We start from the raw sequence: 17,636 nt of genomic DNA on the forward strand, positions 1-17,636 counted from the left end.
ACTCCAAAATAATGTGTAATGAATGTCAAGTATATTACTAAACAGATGACAAAAGTGCATATGTTAAAATACACATCAAATTCACTAAAACAAAGTAAAATGAACAAGAAACAACAGCTGCATAATAAATGAGCAGTGTCCACTAAACAAAACCTCATCCAAAGCAGCACTATAAGTAAAGTAAGCAGATGGTGTCTGATATTCCCACTGCATCATCTCCAGACAAGCATTATAAAGTGATCCTGCTCTGGTGCTCTGCTGGACTGCCATGCAAGTCTGGCCTAGGTGCAGAGCCAAAAACAGTAGGCAGCATGTAACAATATGACTGCAGAAATGGATGAAAACAGATCAAGGTGTAAAGGGTGACTTTAGTTCAAAACCAAGCAAGATGGCAAAACCTTCCTCAGTAACTGAAAGGTGACTAAACTGATGGCAGATGCAATCAAAGTCACTGACCTGCTTGCAGAATGCTGATTGCTAAGGTGTTTTGTAGAAAGCGAAGACTGAAAAAGCAGTAATAACAACAAAAAGTCTAGTATTATCAGACCTCCAAAAAAGACCACACATGAACTGCCAAACAGAAATATGATGTCTTCAATGTCTGTGGACCACCAGAAATGACTCCACAAAAGTCACTAAATGACAGTGCATCTCTAAGTCCAATCAATGTATTAACTGTGCTGATGAACATCACAGGACAACAGAAAGCTCCCATAAAAGGCGGTCCAAAGGCACTCTGATGTACTCAGCAAATAAAAGCTGATTTGTCGCCACTAATTACAAAATCCGTACTTGGAATCCAAAAGCACAAAAATAAGGTAATGATGATCAGACCAAGTTTGTCCTCAGCAGTAACATTGCCTCAGAGGAGATCCCCTTGGTCAGCACCATAGATTTCAGGTCTGAAGGAAAAAGATGAGTTGTCTGTAGTCTAACATAGTGACCTTGGTATCATGATTCTGTGCTGTTTTTGTTCTCAGATTAGTAAAGATCTGGAAATGATCTTTAGGAGACCTTTACTTTCCATCTGAAACTGATGCCTTGGTATCTGAGTTAATAGTTATCTTCTGAAGAGCTTTTGTAACAGTTCATTAGTGAAGGAGAAGTTGTGACTTTAGACTTCGACTTTAACATCTGGGCCATCATCTTTTTAGGAGAGGAAGGCTTCCATCTCTGAGACTTGAAATAGGCAGCCATAATCATGATACTTGAAGGTTCACACATACATACATAAAAATATTTCAGGCATGGGAATTAATGCCCTTCAAGCCTGCCAATATACCAGAACAGTTGATGTTCTTCGTGTTTCACTGTTGCAGTTATCACCTGTGGGTTATCCCTGCTGTGGTAGCCCTCAGCCGGCTCAAATACCAGAGTCACTGTTTTTCTGCATCGGCTGCAGTTGCCTGTAGTCTGACGTCAGGACTATAGAGTCACCTATGACTAAAGTGTTAGGTACATTGTCTTGCCTTAGGGACTGTTGCTGGGTGGCACACTGGTGTTGTGAACTATGTGACACTTTGGTTGTGATTGGTGTTTGTTTGCGTTTCAGCTTCAGAGGTCCTTGTTGCTTAGGCAGGTTACAGTTAAGGGCCTCTGCATATGTGGATTTAGTGTTGCTATATGTGGATGTTGGTGGTGTGGGTTTAGAAGGGCTATGTGTTGCTTGAGGTGTAATGTGGATGTTAACCTTCTCCTCTTGACTGTCTAGCACAATCTTGGGTGGAGAGAGCTTTGCTTCCATTTTGGCTATGTAAGTGCATCTCTCACAGGTTGTCGTGTTGGGTGGTAGGAGGAGAGGGTTGTCTGTGTACATGAGGCAATTACTGCATTGCCCCAGTATGCCCAGATTCACCAGGTGGAGAGGAGAAATCTCCGGAAGCTGACCCTTGGACATGCCTGCTTTGGTGCTTTTTTTTTTTTTTTTTTTGTAAAGTACAGGAGCTGTTTTCCCTTACCTTAGCAAGGTACTTTGCAATTATAGGCTGTTTAGTGCCTACTATTAATTTCTCCTTATTATCAAGGAGAGTTGAGTGCTTGTATCAGTTTAAGGCTTCCTAGTGCTTTCCAGCAGGTATTAGAGAAAGCTAGTCACAGGGATGCTTAAAGGTAAGATGAAAAATAAAATGCACACTGCAGTGTGCACTGGAGAAGTTAGATGTGAAAGTAGGTAACAAGTTTTACCTGTTTAAAAAGTTAAGGTTTAGTGGAGAGTTACTATTTTTAAAACAGCAAGATGGGTTGAAAGGGGTGGTCACTTTTGTATTCTGGTACTATGGAGTACAGTAGGATGGCCAATAAATTTTAATAGTTGAAGGGGAGGGGTTTTTGATTTAGTGATTACTCACACAAGCCAGTGAAAGTAGAGAGGAAATGAGATATATGGTCAGATTAATATAAGAGGCAGGCAACTAGAAAGACAGTGGTATTTAACAAGACAACTGTAACTGGGTAGGAGGGTGAGAAAAAAAATCTGCCTGACTCAGAAGAGAGACAGCTGTGTCCTCTTTTGAAGTTTTAATATGCTGTTAAAAAGCAGAATGCAAGTAAAACACAAGGTAAAGAAAACAAACTACAGTATTTAAAATATACAAAATACAAAAAATAAAAGCAAACTAACCTTTCCTTCACAACAAAGTGTAGCAGAGTCTGGATGAGCCTTTCTGGTAAACTGGAACTATTAAAACAAAAGATTTCTACCTTTCCTGACTGTGCCAATTCAAAAGAGTTAGCAGATTTACTGCACTCTACTTGTCAAGTTGCCAAACACTCTTTACACTGTGGATCTGATGCCTTAAAAGCCTCTAGCAGGGCAGCAGTGACAGGATCTGTCATTAGAAGACATGCATGGCTGAAGGAACAACCTCTCCCTGATCATGTCAAGTCTAAACGTATTGATGCACCCCTAGATAAGGAGCGTTTATTTGGAGTAAAAACAGAACAGGTGCTTAAAAAGATGGAAGACAAAGCAAAATGTTATGCAAACAGTAAAAGATTTCTTTTAGGTTCAACCTCCTAGGTTCAGCAGGAACTTTCCCTCTAAGCATTGGTCTTTCCCCACACCTAGCAGATAGGGCCAAGGTAAGCCCCGCAGGGACAGACCATCCAGGCCCCTATCCCAGGGCCATCAGAAAAGCAAACAGTGTACCACTTCAGCCCCAAAAGCAGGGAGTTCTAAGCAAACTATCTATGGCAAAAACTCCCAGTGACTTCCCCTCCCCCCTCTGCTCTCCCTTCACTCATGAAAAACTAGGAGGAAGGCTCTCCCTCTTCAAAGAAAATTGGCTTTCTGTAACAAAGGACCAATGGGTCTTAAAGATCAGTTTCTCAAGGATACAAATTCTCTTTCAGCGAACTCCCAATTCCAAGAGAGTACCCAGACCTACCTCCAAATCAATGGGCAGAGGCATTGAAACAAGTCCAAACTCTCATATCCCAGGGGACAGTAGAACCAGACCCCTCAGATCAAGCAGGCAAAAGCTTTTATTCCAGACTATTCCTTGTTCCCAGAAAAGAGGGCACTTGGCACCCCATCCTGGATCTATCCATTCTGGACACCTCACTGGTGGTTCCCAGATTCAAAATGCTAACTTTGCAGCAGCTTCTGCCTATGCTAACAAAAAATGCATAGTTAATGACCCTGGACCTAAAAGATGTCTACCTCCACTTCCCCATAAGGGAATCCTGCAGGAAAGTCCTGTGCTTCAGAGCAGGATCACAACACTTTCAGTTCTCTACGTTGCCCTTTGGCTTATCTACTGCACCCAGAGTATTCACCAAATGCTTAGACCCAGCCATAGCATTTTGCTGACAGAGAAATATACAGATTTACCCTTACCTGGATGACTGCCTCATTCAGGCAGAGTGCAAAGAAAAGCTGCTCCAAGGCCATCTCTTTGTCAAATCTCTCCTAACCTCCCTAGGGTTCACCAGCAATGAGAAAAAATCAAAGCAAACTCCCACCAAGAAGATCATTTTCTTGGGAGCTCTGCTAGACACAGCATCCCAAATGGCCTTCCTATCCCCAGAAAAGCAGAGTTTCCTTCCTCCCTACTTTACCAAGCTGGGTTCCAGAAGTCACCTCATCATGAGGAAGTTCCTGCAAGCCCTGGGATACATGGCATCTTGCATCTTTCTAATTCCTCTGGCTAGGCTTCACATGACAAAACTTCAGTGGTATCTAAAGAACCTTTGATGCCAGCACTCTATCTCTAGAGACCTCTTTCTCCCTCTGATCCCATGTATAAGGGCTGAGTTTCTCTGGTAGGCAGAGGCCTGTGCTAAGAACAAGGATCTTCCCTTCTTCCTCTGCCCTGCTAGCCAGACCATCACCACCAGACATTGTTTGGTGTGCTCACCTAGCAGGCAGGTGCACCTAAGGTCTTTGGGATGCCCAGCACCTTCACTTGCACATCAGTCAGAAAGAAATTATGGCAGTACAGAAGGCTCTGACATCCTTCAAACCCCATCTCAGTCCAGGGGTTCTCCTTATAAAAACAGACAACACCACAGTAATGTGGTATATCAACAAATGGGGGGGGGGATCTTACCCTCTGTGCAGGCTAGCCATGAGCTTCCAGCTGACAGACGACTCCATGGGTCTACACCTAATTGCCCAATACCTGGGTTCAACAACACCCTGGTGGACCACCTAAGCAGAAACTTAATGGACCCCCACGAATGGCAGCTCTACATGGAAATCTTTCTGCAAATCACTCAGGAATGGGGCACTCTGGAGGTGGATCTCTTTGCCTTGCATCTCAACCACTAGCTGCAAAAGTTCTGTACCAGGGAGTATCACCTCCTAGCATGGAAGGTGGATGCCTTGACCTTCCCCTGGAACTCCCTCTTTGTGTAAACATTCCCTCCTCTGACCCTTATTTCCAAGGTACTAATCAAAATAAGGAAAGAGAGACGAAAGGCCATCCTCATTCCTCCAGATTGGCCCAGACAGCATTGGTACTCCTTACTGTGCAGCCTGATCTTACAGCCCCCCAAGCAGCTTCCCCTGATCTCAGACCTCTTGACCCAGGTGAGGGGAAAGATACTGCACCCAGACTTGCAGACTGTCAGTTTTCAGCATGGCTTATACCTTAAAAGCTAACAAGGAGTCCCTGTTATGGAAACAGGTCCTAGACATTCTCACAGAGGCCAGAAGGCCCAGCGCCAGAAAATCTTAAGCAGGGAAATGGAAAAGATTCTGCTCCTGGAGCCAGTCCAGAGGGGCCAGTACCTCTCATCCTTCCATCCCTCTTATCTTGAATTACCTAGCTGAGCTGCTCAAAAGTGGCCTCTCCTCTTCTATTAAAATCCATGCCTCAGCCATTTCAGCCCATTATGATTCAGACCTACCCCTCTTCTCTCATCCTTTGATTAAACAATTCCTCAGAGGGGCTTCTAATATCAGACCTCCCAGAAGGTCTCCCATGCCAGCCTAGGACCTGAGTTATGTTTTAGAAAAACTAACCTTACCTCCTTTCGAACCAGCTGCTTCAACAGAATTGAAATACCTGTCCTGGAAGACTGCCTTCCTACTAGTTATCACCTCAGCCAGAAGGGTTTCAGAACTTCAGACACTCATGGCTGTTGAGCCCTTCATCATTTTCCATGTAGACAGGGTCTCCCTGAGGACTAACCCCTCCTTTATGTCCAAGGTGGTATCTGATGTGACCCTCAACCAGGCCATACACCTACCCACCTGCTTTTACAACCCTCAAAACAAGGGGAAATAAATTCTGAACTCGCTAGACATGCACAGACAACTCAGATATTATCTGGACTGTACTAAACCCTTCACAAAAACAGACCAGCTGCTTGTCAGCCTTGCCCCAGAGGCAGAGGGGAAGTCCATTTCCAAGCAAACCATTTCCAAATGGATATCACACTGTATCCATTTCTGCTACAGACTACATGGGAACCCCCCCCCCCAAGTTTCTTCATACCCATTCCACTAGGGCAGCCTCCATTTCCACAACCTTCGTCAGAGGAGACCCCACCAGGGACATCTTGGAAGCTGCCACCTGGACCTCTGTCCATACCTTTACAAAATATTACCACCTACCTCTTTTTTCTAAGTCTAGGGCAGGGTTTGCCTCTGTAGTTCTGCAGGGCTTGCTGATCCATGCCTAGTGCTCTAACCTATCCTTCCACCCCTCTCTTCAGCTTTGGGAATCCTCCCACAGGTGATGACTGCAACAGTGAAAGACAAAGAACATAGTACAGTTGTGTACACTTACCATAACTGTAGATGTTTGAGTGTATTCACTGTTGCAGTCTTGGTTTCCCTCCCTCCATCCAACTTATATCCTCTTCCCTTAGGGGGACATAAGCTTCCCACGGTGGGTTTTAGCCACTAGGACCACGTCACATTATTTCCTTGTGCTTCTGATGGGTTGGGGCAAGAAAAACTGATGTAATAACATCAGCTGCCTTGCTTTATAGCACTGATGACCTGACGTCAGATTACAGGTGACTGCAGCTGATGCAGAAAAACATTGACTTTAGTATTCGGGCCGGCCGAGGGCTACCACAGCAGAGATAACCCACAGGTGATGACTGCAATAGTGAATACACTCTAACATCTACATTTATGGTACACAACTGTACTTTCCCATAATAAGTGTCCGGGTTGCCTTAAAAATAGCTAAACTAGGATTTGCTTTAAATTAGTTTGGTATTCTAACCTATGCATCAGCTTATCTTTCAGAGAACCAAGTAGTATACTTCTCATTCCTATAGAATCTTCTACATGGGTTGTCTGATGATTTGATGTCTGATGACATTTTGATAACCCTAAACATTCCCAGATGAAATTGTCTCTAAATGCCTTGTATTCCCGAATAAGATCTCCTCCTAAAATCTATATGATATACTGTACAAGTTCAGATATTTTAGTCTTTCATAATAACTTAAACTTTCACATCCATGGATGTCCTTGGTATATTTCTGCTGTACTCTTTTCAGTTTATTCATGCTTGTTTTCTAATAAGGTTTCCATATTGTTATTCCATACATAAGTCTGGGTCTAATGTAACTAACAAACAATGACTTAATCATTTCTGATTTCCTAGACTTTATAAATCTTTTTATACAACCTATAGTTCCATAACTATCATTAACCAATTGGTTGATATGACTAGAAAAACTCAAAGCTGGATCTATCCAGGTCCTTAAAGAAATCTACAGTTTGAAATACTGTGTGCTATATTAAATATTCACCTTTCAGTTTATTCTCCCAAGTCTCATATGGTTAATTTTTTATGTATTTATCAACATATTATTCTCCTATGCCCACATGGTCAATTTAGTCAAGTTGTTTTGCAGGCATGCCCTATCTGTAACACATGTAATTAGTTTACCCATTTTCAAGTCATCTGCATACAGGCTGTAGTGCACCTCAGATGAAAAAGATCTGAAAGATGCAATCTAAACAAGTCTGGGCCTAGGATATAGCCCTGTGGGACACCCTGACTGTAACCACAAATTTCACCTGCCCAGTTGCTGTATGATACTTGCCATGTCCTATTTGTAAGCCATGCAGCTAGGTACTTACTAGGCTATTGATCTCTGAGTATGTTAAGAAGCCTAGCCTTACATTCAGATGATATTTTCTAGCCCTTATATTTTTTTTTCATTTGAATAATCCAGTGATGGAACAAACAAGGATATGCTGGGACATTTACATGTTTCTCCTATCCACGAAGGACACAACCAGGGATACATTTGCAGTTGCCCATCCCTTCCTCCAAATTACATTTAAATAGAGTAAGAAAAGTATTCTGTTTTATGCAGACTTGAAGACAATTCCACAAAAGTGGTATTGCCTGAAATACATACCTATCCTTCCAACAAGTTCTACTTATTTTGCAAATTTAGTGACTTCAGTCTTCAGTAATTTGCAAGAAAGCCACACATTTTATGAGGAACAGAAATTAAATATGAGGCAAAAATATGGACAGTTGAGAGGTATGGTACCAATGGTACCAAATGTACAGTCATCTACAAACATAGTCAGCTGCAGACCATTAACATTAGCTTTGTCCTCTAAGAAGTAACTTCCAAAGAAGAGTGGCCAAATGACTGAATCCTGGGGATACACCACAAGTGACAGGTCTTTTGGAAGCGAAAGAACCACCCGGCCTAATTTCCTGTATTCTATTTATGAGTCAGTCTGCTATCCAATAAATTACATGGAGATTGACATTTAGCATATTTGCTTTCAACAAAGCCCAGGCCTGCAGTGAAAGACATAGCAGCATGGAAATTAACATCCTCTTGGTGGGAATCCAACAAATTTATATGTATTTCTGTGTGTAATGTGAGATGTTCTATGAGTATTCTAAGAGGGAAAGTGACCACTTCCTTTTTAATTTTCTAGTGGACCTTTATAGTCCATGGTGATGTTTCATTATGATCTATTGCATGCTAAGAGTTGCAGTTCAGAAATTCTGCTCATAAAAATAAGTAAACAGGTAAACAGAAGAAACTTCAGATTCACTGATGCAACTAGCTCAAAGGGAAGAAAAATCAACTTTTCTGTTTTCAATTCAATTTCCTTGCAAGAAAACATGTACATTGAGAAGGCATCAGACACAGAATCCATTTAAAATGACTTCCTGTATAGGATCAGTGTACGCAGAAGGAAACAATAGACTACAAACTAAAATTGTAGAACAGTGCATGTTGTGATGTACAGTAGAACAGCAGCGCACATTGTGATGTACTGTAGGACAGTGCATGTTATGATGTACTGTAGGACAGTGTACGTTGTGATGTACTGTAGAACAGAGCATGTTGTGATGTACTGTAGGACAGTGCTCATTGTGATGTACTGTAGAACAGAGCATGTTGTGGTGTACTGTAGGACAGTGCACGTTGTGATGTACTGTAGGACAGTGCACGTGATGTACTGTAGGACAGTGCATGTTGTGATGTACTGTAGGATAGTGCATGTTGTGATGTACTGTAGGATAGTGCATGTTGTAATGTACTGTAGAACAGATCATGTTGTGATGTACTATAGGACAGTGCACGCTGTGATGTACTGTAGGACAGTGCACATTGTGATGTACTGTAGAACAGCAGCGCATGTTGTGATGTACTGTAGGACAGTGCATGTTATGATGTACTGTAGGACAGTGCACTTTGTGATGTACTGTAGAACAGAGCATGTTGTGATGTACTGTAGGACAGTCCACATTGTGATGTACTGTAGAACAGAGCATGTTGTGATGTACTGTGGGACAGTGCACGTTGCGATGTACTGTAAGACAGTGCACGTGATGTACTGTAGGACAGTGCACATTGTGATGTACTGTAGGACAGTGCACGTTGTGATGTACTGTAGAACAGAGCATGTTGTGATGTACTATAGGACAGTGCACGTTGTGATGTACTGTAGGACAGTGCACGTTGTGATGTACTGTAAGACAATTCACGTAATGTACTGTAGGACAGTGCACGTTGTAATGTACTGTAGGACAGTGCACATTGTAATGTACTGTAGAACAGAGCATGTTGTGATGTACTGTAGGACAGTGCACGTTGTGATGTACTGTAGAACAGAGCACAGTGTGATGTACTGTAGAACAGAGCATGTTGTGATTTACTATAGGACAGTGCATGTTGTGATGTACTGTCGGACAGTGCACGTTGTGATGTACTGTAGGACAGTGCATGTTGTGATGTACTATAGGACATTGCATGTTGTGATGTACTGTAGGACAGTGCACGTTGTGATGTACTGTAGGACAGTGCACATTGTGATGTAAGAGTAAGACCAGTTTCAACACATAAATCTGTGCTACTACTGCTTCAGACACCTGTAAAGGCACTCCATACAAGGTTGTTTTTTTTCCTTGAGTTTCTTTTTCTCTGCACTCACATATTCTAGATAAGAAGGTGAAAATCATCAATGTGGCTATCCTTTAACTGGAGGGGTTCATCCAGGACCTTCATCGATGATGAGACTTCTTATTAAATGTTAATAGCAAAGAGTAACTGCTGAGGTATTCAGGGCTACTATACTAAATGCTTACACTTGCTTTGTTTCCCAAATGGAAAGCAGGATAATGCTAATGGCAAAATAGTGGGATCATTTTTCAGGCTTGCTTTTGGGCCACCTCTGTGCTCTAATCATGCACTCAGTGCCAGACCCACTTCTCCTCTCTTCACACATTTAATTTGCAGATTCAGGTAGTGAAGAACTTGATCTGTTAGCACAAGCACACTGGCACCTACATGTCCATCCGTAACATCTTTATCATAGTTTGTCATGTCATTCACATTTCTTTTTCTGCTTTCATATCATCATATAATTGATCGAAGTAACTATCTCTTTCTATATTCTTTTTCTTTCCAGGATACATTTAAAAATATGCCAGAAAGGGATATAACTAGATCACAACCTACAAAAACTGGGTCTTATTTCGATCATACATTTTCAACACATATTCAATAGATAGTTAGCAGTTAGTTCTAGTATGAGCTAAGTCAAGTAAGTTTATCCTTGAGGTTTCAATTTCATTATTTTTTGTTAGTATTTCATTTTCACTCCTTCCCAAAGTGCAATGTTTCTTCTTACCTTCTCTATTTAAGAAAGCTGTGTTCTGTTTGTGTTCTTGCTGATATGTGACCCTAGTGGCACACATCATGGAGATACACATCACAGAGATACAATTCTGTATAACAGTAGTAGTGTTTTATTATTGCAGATCTTGAAGTACAGGTGACATTGACAACTAGGATTGGTTTGGACGTTTGATGTATTGATGGGACTGACTGTATGGAATCATGATATCTGCACAAATGTTTAGGTCTGACAAGTAATTCTGGTGTGCAGTCTTGAGCGAGGTGTGGACAGTAACCTTGTGTCTCTTTCTGTTCCAGACAAGTGCAGTGCTGTGCTCCGGGGGATGCACTCTGTTGGCAATGAGTTGTATACTGGCCATTATCAATGTGTTCCTCCCCAGTGGACTGTGCGAGCGGAGAATATGCACACTTGCTGGTTACATGCAAATGGCAGCAGGTAAGCAAGTTATTTCAGTTTGCTTAAACAGTGTTACAAAATAAACTGACTAATTAAAGTACCACTACTTAATAGAATGTTGGGTAGTACGATGTATATATGAAAAACATGCACAATGAAAACCAGGAAGTAAACATGAAAACAATTATATGGACTGTTACAGTTGGTGTTACAGGGGCTCTTTGATAGCTGATAATTGCAGAAAATGTGAGATCAGTAAAGCTGTTGCACGCAGCACTTTCTCAAATGATAAGTTCTTAAGCAGAATAAGGTTATATCAGTAAACTTGGAGTTATCTGCACGGTTTCAAAGTTCAGAAATCATCTGAATACATTATTAGATGAAACATTTATTCAACAGATAGCAAAAAATGTTGTTGCAAATGATAAAACACTGTTGGTCGTTTGCTTGCTCTTTACCAGAGTAGGAAGGCATCAAGAAATTATGGTGCCAACAGAGGTTGTAACAGTACACTGTCCTGACAGTTTATAAAATTATAGAATTAGTAAGACTGAGCCAAGTAGTGTTTCTGTCTGACAGCATGCGGGTCAGTGTAAAATGGTCATCTCTAGTCAGAAGTGGAATGCAAGGTGAAATGGCTAGAAATGTATGTGCTAAAGGAGGTTAGGAAATATTGTTTTCTGATATGCCCAGAAAAGTCCTCGTGGCATACATACAAACAGAAATTTACGGAGCAGGTGTTGAGAGGTACAACAGAGTGACTAAATGGGTAGGAGCACATAAGCATGATATTTTTTGCTTGAAATCGTTTGATAGACCATAGGAGTGTTTTTTGCTTATGTCTGAAGCTTCATTCTGATTTTCAACAACAGTATTTATACCTCTCAACTGTACAGATTTTCATAGAATGTTCAGATTTTTGTATTATATTTTTGGTCTGTTTTTCATGCAGTTGTTTTCTGACAAATCTTTAGAAAATAATTAAGGGTTGAAGTCAGAGAATAATGACAGAAATTTGAGTTTCAGACTTCATAACCTTCAGAAAATTCATGCTAATACAAAACTTATTATTCTATCAGCTTTCAAAGTTTGTAAGAGCAGTATTTAAAAAGTGTCACTATTCTGGGGCCTTTGTTCTGCCATTATTTGTGGCTTTGTCCAGATTTCTTGCTGTAAGAGGTTGAGAAGTATGATTGTATTACTTTTGCTGTAAAGGAAGTTTGCATTAGGCTGTAATGTTTTAAATGTTTTGTTGCAGCTGAGGTTAGATGTGGAGAAGAAATCACTTTGCTATGTGTGTTTGTTGATATGAAGTGTCGGTGATGTCAACAGCGGGTTGCTGGTCTTAGCTTGAGGAGGTAAAATTGCAACATCTTTGAGATGTCAGTTTATGGAGAAATTAGGACAGGATCCCAGAATGGTCACTGTTCGATTGCAATAACCACTAAATTTTACATATTATATTTTTAAAGGTAAATTCATTGTATAGTTTTGAAAACAGCCCATCCGTTACTAGGTATTAATGAACTTTACTTATCCATATTGAGGCAAGCATGCACTCATTTTATTTAGCCCTTTGATTCCTATAAGTTTCAATAGTTAACAAATCCATTGAAATTGCGGTATAACTCTTACTGCAGCCTATACATCCTCAGACACATCACATATGATATGGGAGAATATGCCAGTGTTTCATTTCTGAGTTTATGCGTTAAAAGATTTTTATTTTATGATTTGTTGAGAAAATTGGATAATTACCTTACACAATAGAATGCAACATTATGGTTAGTAAACAAATGTGAACATTTTTTTGAAAGTAGTATCAGGATGACATGAGCATGTAACTTGTAAACAAAGCACTCTTGGATTTGGAGAGAAACTAGTTAAGGATTTCTATGACAGAGAAAAAGGGACTTCATACACTGTTTGTCCTGTCTTGAGAGCCAGAATGGTGAGGTATTATGCTATTGAGTGTTGTTTGCTGTTATTGAAAATCTGGAAACCCTGACTGACACTGTTGATTCCTTTTTTTTTGAGATACAGGGACCTTTGAGTTGATGAAAAATTTCCAGTTTTCAAACAGAAAATAGAGTTTCTATTTCTGTGCTTTTTTATTAGTATTTTGTGGGCTAGAAACACTGGCTATAGTTCTACAAAACCATATTATTTGTCCTGTAGTCATGTAAGATGGCAGAGTTGTATGCTTTTATGAAGGGTTTGGTGTTCAACTCTAAATAAAATTGGTTTCAAGGTACCATCACAGCAGCATGCAGCCTGTGGACTAGAGAGAAGACTTGCTTTCATGTCAATACAGTACAAATATTCCACGGATTAGCAGCAAGTGTCCCCCCATCACTGTGAATATGTTTATTACAGAAAGGAGCCCTCCCCACTGATCCAGATACTGATGAAACTGAAAAGACAAATTTCCAGATACAATGTGCTCTAGGAGAAGTGTTCGCATATGAGTCTACCACCTATTAAACATATACATGTTATAGTACTTAATAGTATGTCATGTCTGCCAGCAGGTACAAGTACTTATGCTGGTATTTGTCCTCGGAGAGCTTGTAGTCAATATTGTGTTGTCTTGTTTGTTTGCCTGTCAGAAACTAAAAGTTATAACAGATTTAAAGCTAAAGTATCAGTTGTAAGACCATACTGCACTAACAGAACATCTACAGGCTATGGGCTCCTGTTTTTACTCCGTCACTGAGCAGGCACACCTTCTATGAATAATAAAATAATAATAATATTATTATTATTATTATTATTTATTTATTTTTTTTATTAACCAGGTAGGCCCACTGGACACACAATCTCTTTTCAATGGCAACCTGAGAGCAATGTGTGGTTAAGTGACACACAGTTGGCAAATGAAGGCTGAGGGAATTGAACTTGCACCACAGGAACTACAGTGCACAGCCTTATCTCTCTCCGGCAACTGCTAAATTAAATAAATAAACCACTCTAAATTCAATTACAAATGTAACAACACAGAAGATAAAGAAGACAGGATTGAACACTCTTCAAGGGGAAACTAAACACCTGACATGATAGCAAATCACAGTACAACTCAGAAACATACTGCAAATTAAATTAAAAGTAGTACACAAAATAACTAGACAAACTGTGAGGAAACATATAACATAGTCACTTTGAATGTACCCTGAGCTACACCTTAAGATTTAAAATGACAGAATAGAGTAAGGCATTTATGATATCCTACTGTCCAACAGGTGCATGAACTGCTCCTCCTGGAGCTGTAGCTTTGTTAGGTGAAAGTGTGAGTCCAGCAGGAACTCTTATACATATTTCATCGACAGGGTCCTGCTCTTGTACTAACACAGCCATAATACAATGTAAATCCACTAGCCTTCTACCTACTAGACGTCTAATCCTCCTGTGCCATGCCTCCACTATTTTTTTGTATAAGACAGGCTGAACATCTCGGGGAATCATATTCGACACCAAATGTACCAGCACAGAGATTCCTGGATTTTGTAAACACAAACTGCCTGGACCAGATTGTCAGTACTCCAACCAAGGGTGCAACCATACCGGATCTGGTCCTGACTAATATGGGAGAGTGCTGTCTTCTTTGGTAAGGCCTGACCACAAAATGGTCTCCTTTGAAGTAAAAATAAAACCTGGAATATTCAGGAACTACTCTGTCAATGTTGTTTTTGTTTTATTGGAGCTTTTCTCCCCAGGCCTCCGCTGAAAATGGGCTCACACCCAGATGGACTATCCCGGTCAACAAATGTAAAATAAATAAATAAATAATAAACTTCCTACTATTAAGTGATAAATTGCAAAAATGTGAAGCCCCAATAAACCTGAGAATATTGCTGTTATGCAGAACTGTTTACAGAAACCCTGTACAAACATGTTAATAGCTGCATAGAGACAGCTGTACCCACCAGAAGAGGTACAGAATTAACTCAAAAAACAAGCCACCCTTGTGGAATCACAACATCAGTAGGCTTTGTAACAGAAGGAAGAAAATTATGGCAAAAATTAGAAGATGCATCACCTAGCAGGATGAAAGCACTCTCATCAAACTTAGAAACAACTCAGAGGACAAATAAAGTTTACCAAAGCCAAATTTGAGGAAAATTTGGCCTCCCAGGCCAAGGATAACCACAAGGCATTCTTTAGTTGTATTCACAACCTCAAAGGCAGTGCATAGTTGTATGCAAAGCTCATTGTAAATGGAGCCACCTACACTGAGTCAGAAGATATAGCAAACCTACTGTCCCACAAATTCAGCTCCAACTTTGCTCTTCTCTCCTCCTCAACCTTCCCTCAGAAAATACCATCAAGTGTAACGCCCCCTGCTATCACTAGACAACAGGTCCTTAATGCTCTCTCTATGGCCAAGAAGACTGCATCAATGGGCCCAGACAATATTCCAAGATGCCTTCTAAATAGCACGAAACATTACCTATCAGGCCATCTGGAATTGCTGTTTAACTGTAGCCTTCAAACAGGCTTCATGCCTCACAAATGGAGAACTGCAACAGTCATCCCTCTCCACAAAGGTGGGCCATCTCCAGACCCATAAGTCTCACTAGTCTCATAAATAAAGCCATGGAAAGAGTTATCATGGAAATGATCAATAATGACATAGAAAACTCAACCCACTTTGGTTTCTTCAAGGGCAGATCTTGCCTATTCAACCTGGAGAATGTCTTTGAGAAGGTCATGAAAGCAATAGATGGGGGCAAAATGGTTCAAACTGCCAACCTTTACCCGGCCAAGGCATTTGACACAGTACCCCACTTGGGCATTGTTGACAAACTCAAGAGGTTGGGTACAAATCCTTATGTCATCCAGTGAATTGCCAGCTGGCTCAAAGACAGGAAGCAGGAGGTTAGAACTGGGGAGTTCACGTCTATAAAGAGGCCAGTCACAAGCAGAGTCGCTGAGCGATCGGTTCTGGGGCCACTCCTTTTTGGCATTTACTTTTCTGAATTCAAGGCCAATGTCATTGGAATCTGACTGGCTAAATATGCAGATGATTGTAAATTAGGAGCTGTCATTGAATTCTTCACTGACACAAATGTTCTCCAGGAAGGGCTGACACAGACAAATAACTAGTGCAATAACTGATGTCCGAGCCATGGACTAAAACTAAATCCCAAGAAATGCATAATAGTATCCTTTGGGAAGTCATCCACCCCAGTAACAATCATATTGATGACACACCCCTAAAAGTTGACCCACTGGGGGATGTACATAGACATTAATCTAGCGTTTGACTATTACGTATCTACAGTAGTGAAGAAATCCTTCTATGTTGTGGAACTTATAAACAAAGGTATGGCATCTAGGTTCAAGGAAGTCATTATTCCAATGAATTTGACATTCATCAGACCTATCATTGAACACCATGCCCCCTTTCATATGTACCTAACCAGGCATATCTAAAAATTAGAATATCCACAGATGTTCCTCACTAAAAGAATACAGGGTATAAGTAACATGTCATATGCAGACTGCCTCAAGGCCCTATCCCTGTATTCTGCCTCTTATAGGCTGTTAAGTGGAAATATATGCCTGGCATAAAAGGCATTGGCAGACCCCACTCCTGTATATCTGCAAAACAAACAGCACCCAAATTACCCATTTTAAAAGTCTTAAACCCTACCAATGATGTAAATAGGACCTGATGGAGAGACAGGTATGTATCACAGAGACCACCCCATCTCTGGAACAGGCTCCCCATCCATGTGAAGCAGAGTTCATCCATAACCCAATTCAAGTGTAACTTTGACAGTTGGATGGGGAACAGGAAATTCATCCCAGGTTTGGCACCTATGTCTCTAATGGACACAGAAAACCTGTAAATGCTCATCTCCCAGGCCCATGTTTGTAAATATTTCATCTGCCAAGCCCTGCTTACACTTATCAAGGGTACCAGAACTTGTCAAAGATTTGGGATCTATGTCTAGACATACAAAGGCTCTTGTGGCCATTAGCCTAGTAAACACCTATGGAGCTATGAACTGATTTAAAGTGAATACACTGCATACACACATAGGGAAAAGGGGTGGTAAGTACACAGGCATATTACCCTAGTGGAAAACTTTCTGGGTTTGCTTGCAACATATACCTCTTGGAAGTATCTAATCAGAGGGGATGCTTCCGAAGGACACTCTGTCTTTAAACCTTTAGAAGCATGCGGAACCTAATCAAGAGGTAGAAATGCTAGTGCTACCTTTTCTTTATGAACAGTTAAGGATGTACAATACCAAACAGAGCAGATAATCCAAATGCTTGAATTTTTCTCAATATGTTTTTACACAAATGGAAGAAAACAACCTTTACTGGCAGCACCAGAAATGTTCTTTGACACACTATTAAGAACTGTTGGCTCAAAATTGCACGGAACCGATTTTATACTGTGATTTAAATTTAAGCTGTTCATAAGATCAAATAGGCACTGCCAAAAATGAGTATATGCTATATAGAACTTACTACTCATGAAACGGAATACAATCAGCACATGTAACTTGTTACAAAACCATGCACAGCAGTTTTGTTAGCCATAGCTTATTGGGACTGCTTATCTGCCCCAGAGTCCCATGGGAGTGAGAGTAACATGGATCTAGATGAGCAACCCAAACTTAAGAAGTATGTGGGG

The 17,636-nt window shown here is 40.7% G+C and overlaps 1 protein-coding gene across 1 annotated transcript in view; it reads left to right on the plus strand.

Annotated features, from left to right (window-relative positions):
• TMEM211 (transmembrane protein 211) overlaps positions 1-17,636 on the plus strand; it is a 1,337,569-nt gene that overhangs the window by 508,708 nt on the left and 811,225 nt on the right. Inside the window, 1 exon segment of the mRNA XM_044054326.1 lies at positions 10,888-11,026. Coding sequence (XP_043910261.1) covers positions 10,888-11,026 — 139 coding nt within the window.

The sequence above is a fragment of the Protopterus annectens genome, chromosome 13.part0 (genome assembly GCF_019279795.1).
Source record: "Protopterus annectens isolate FY-2018-M chromosome 13.part0, PAN1.0, whole genome shotgun sequence".
NCBI lineage: Eukaryota > Metazoa > Chordata > Ceratodontiformes > Protopteridae > Protopterus > Protopterus annectens.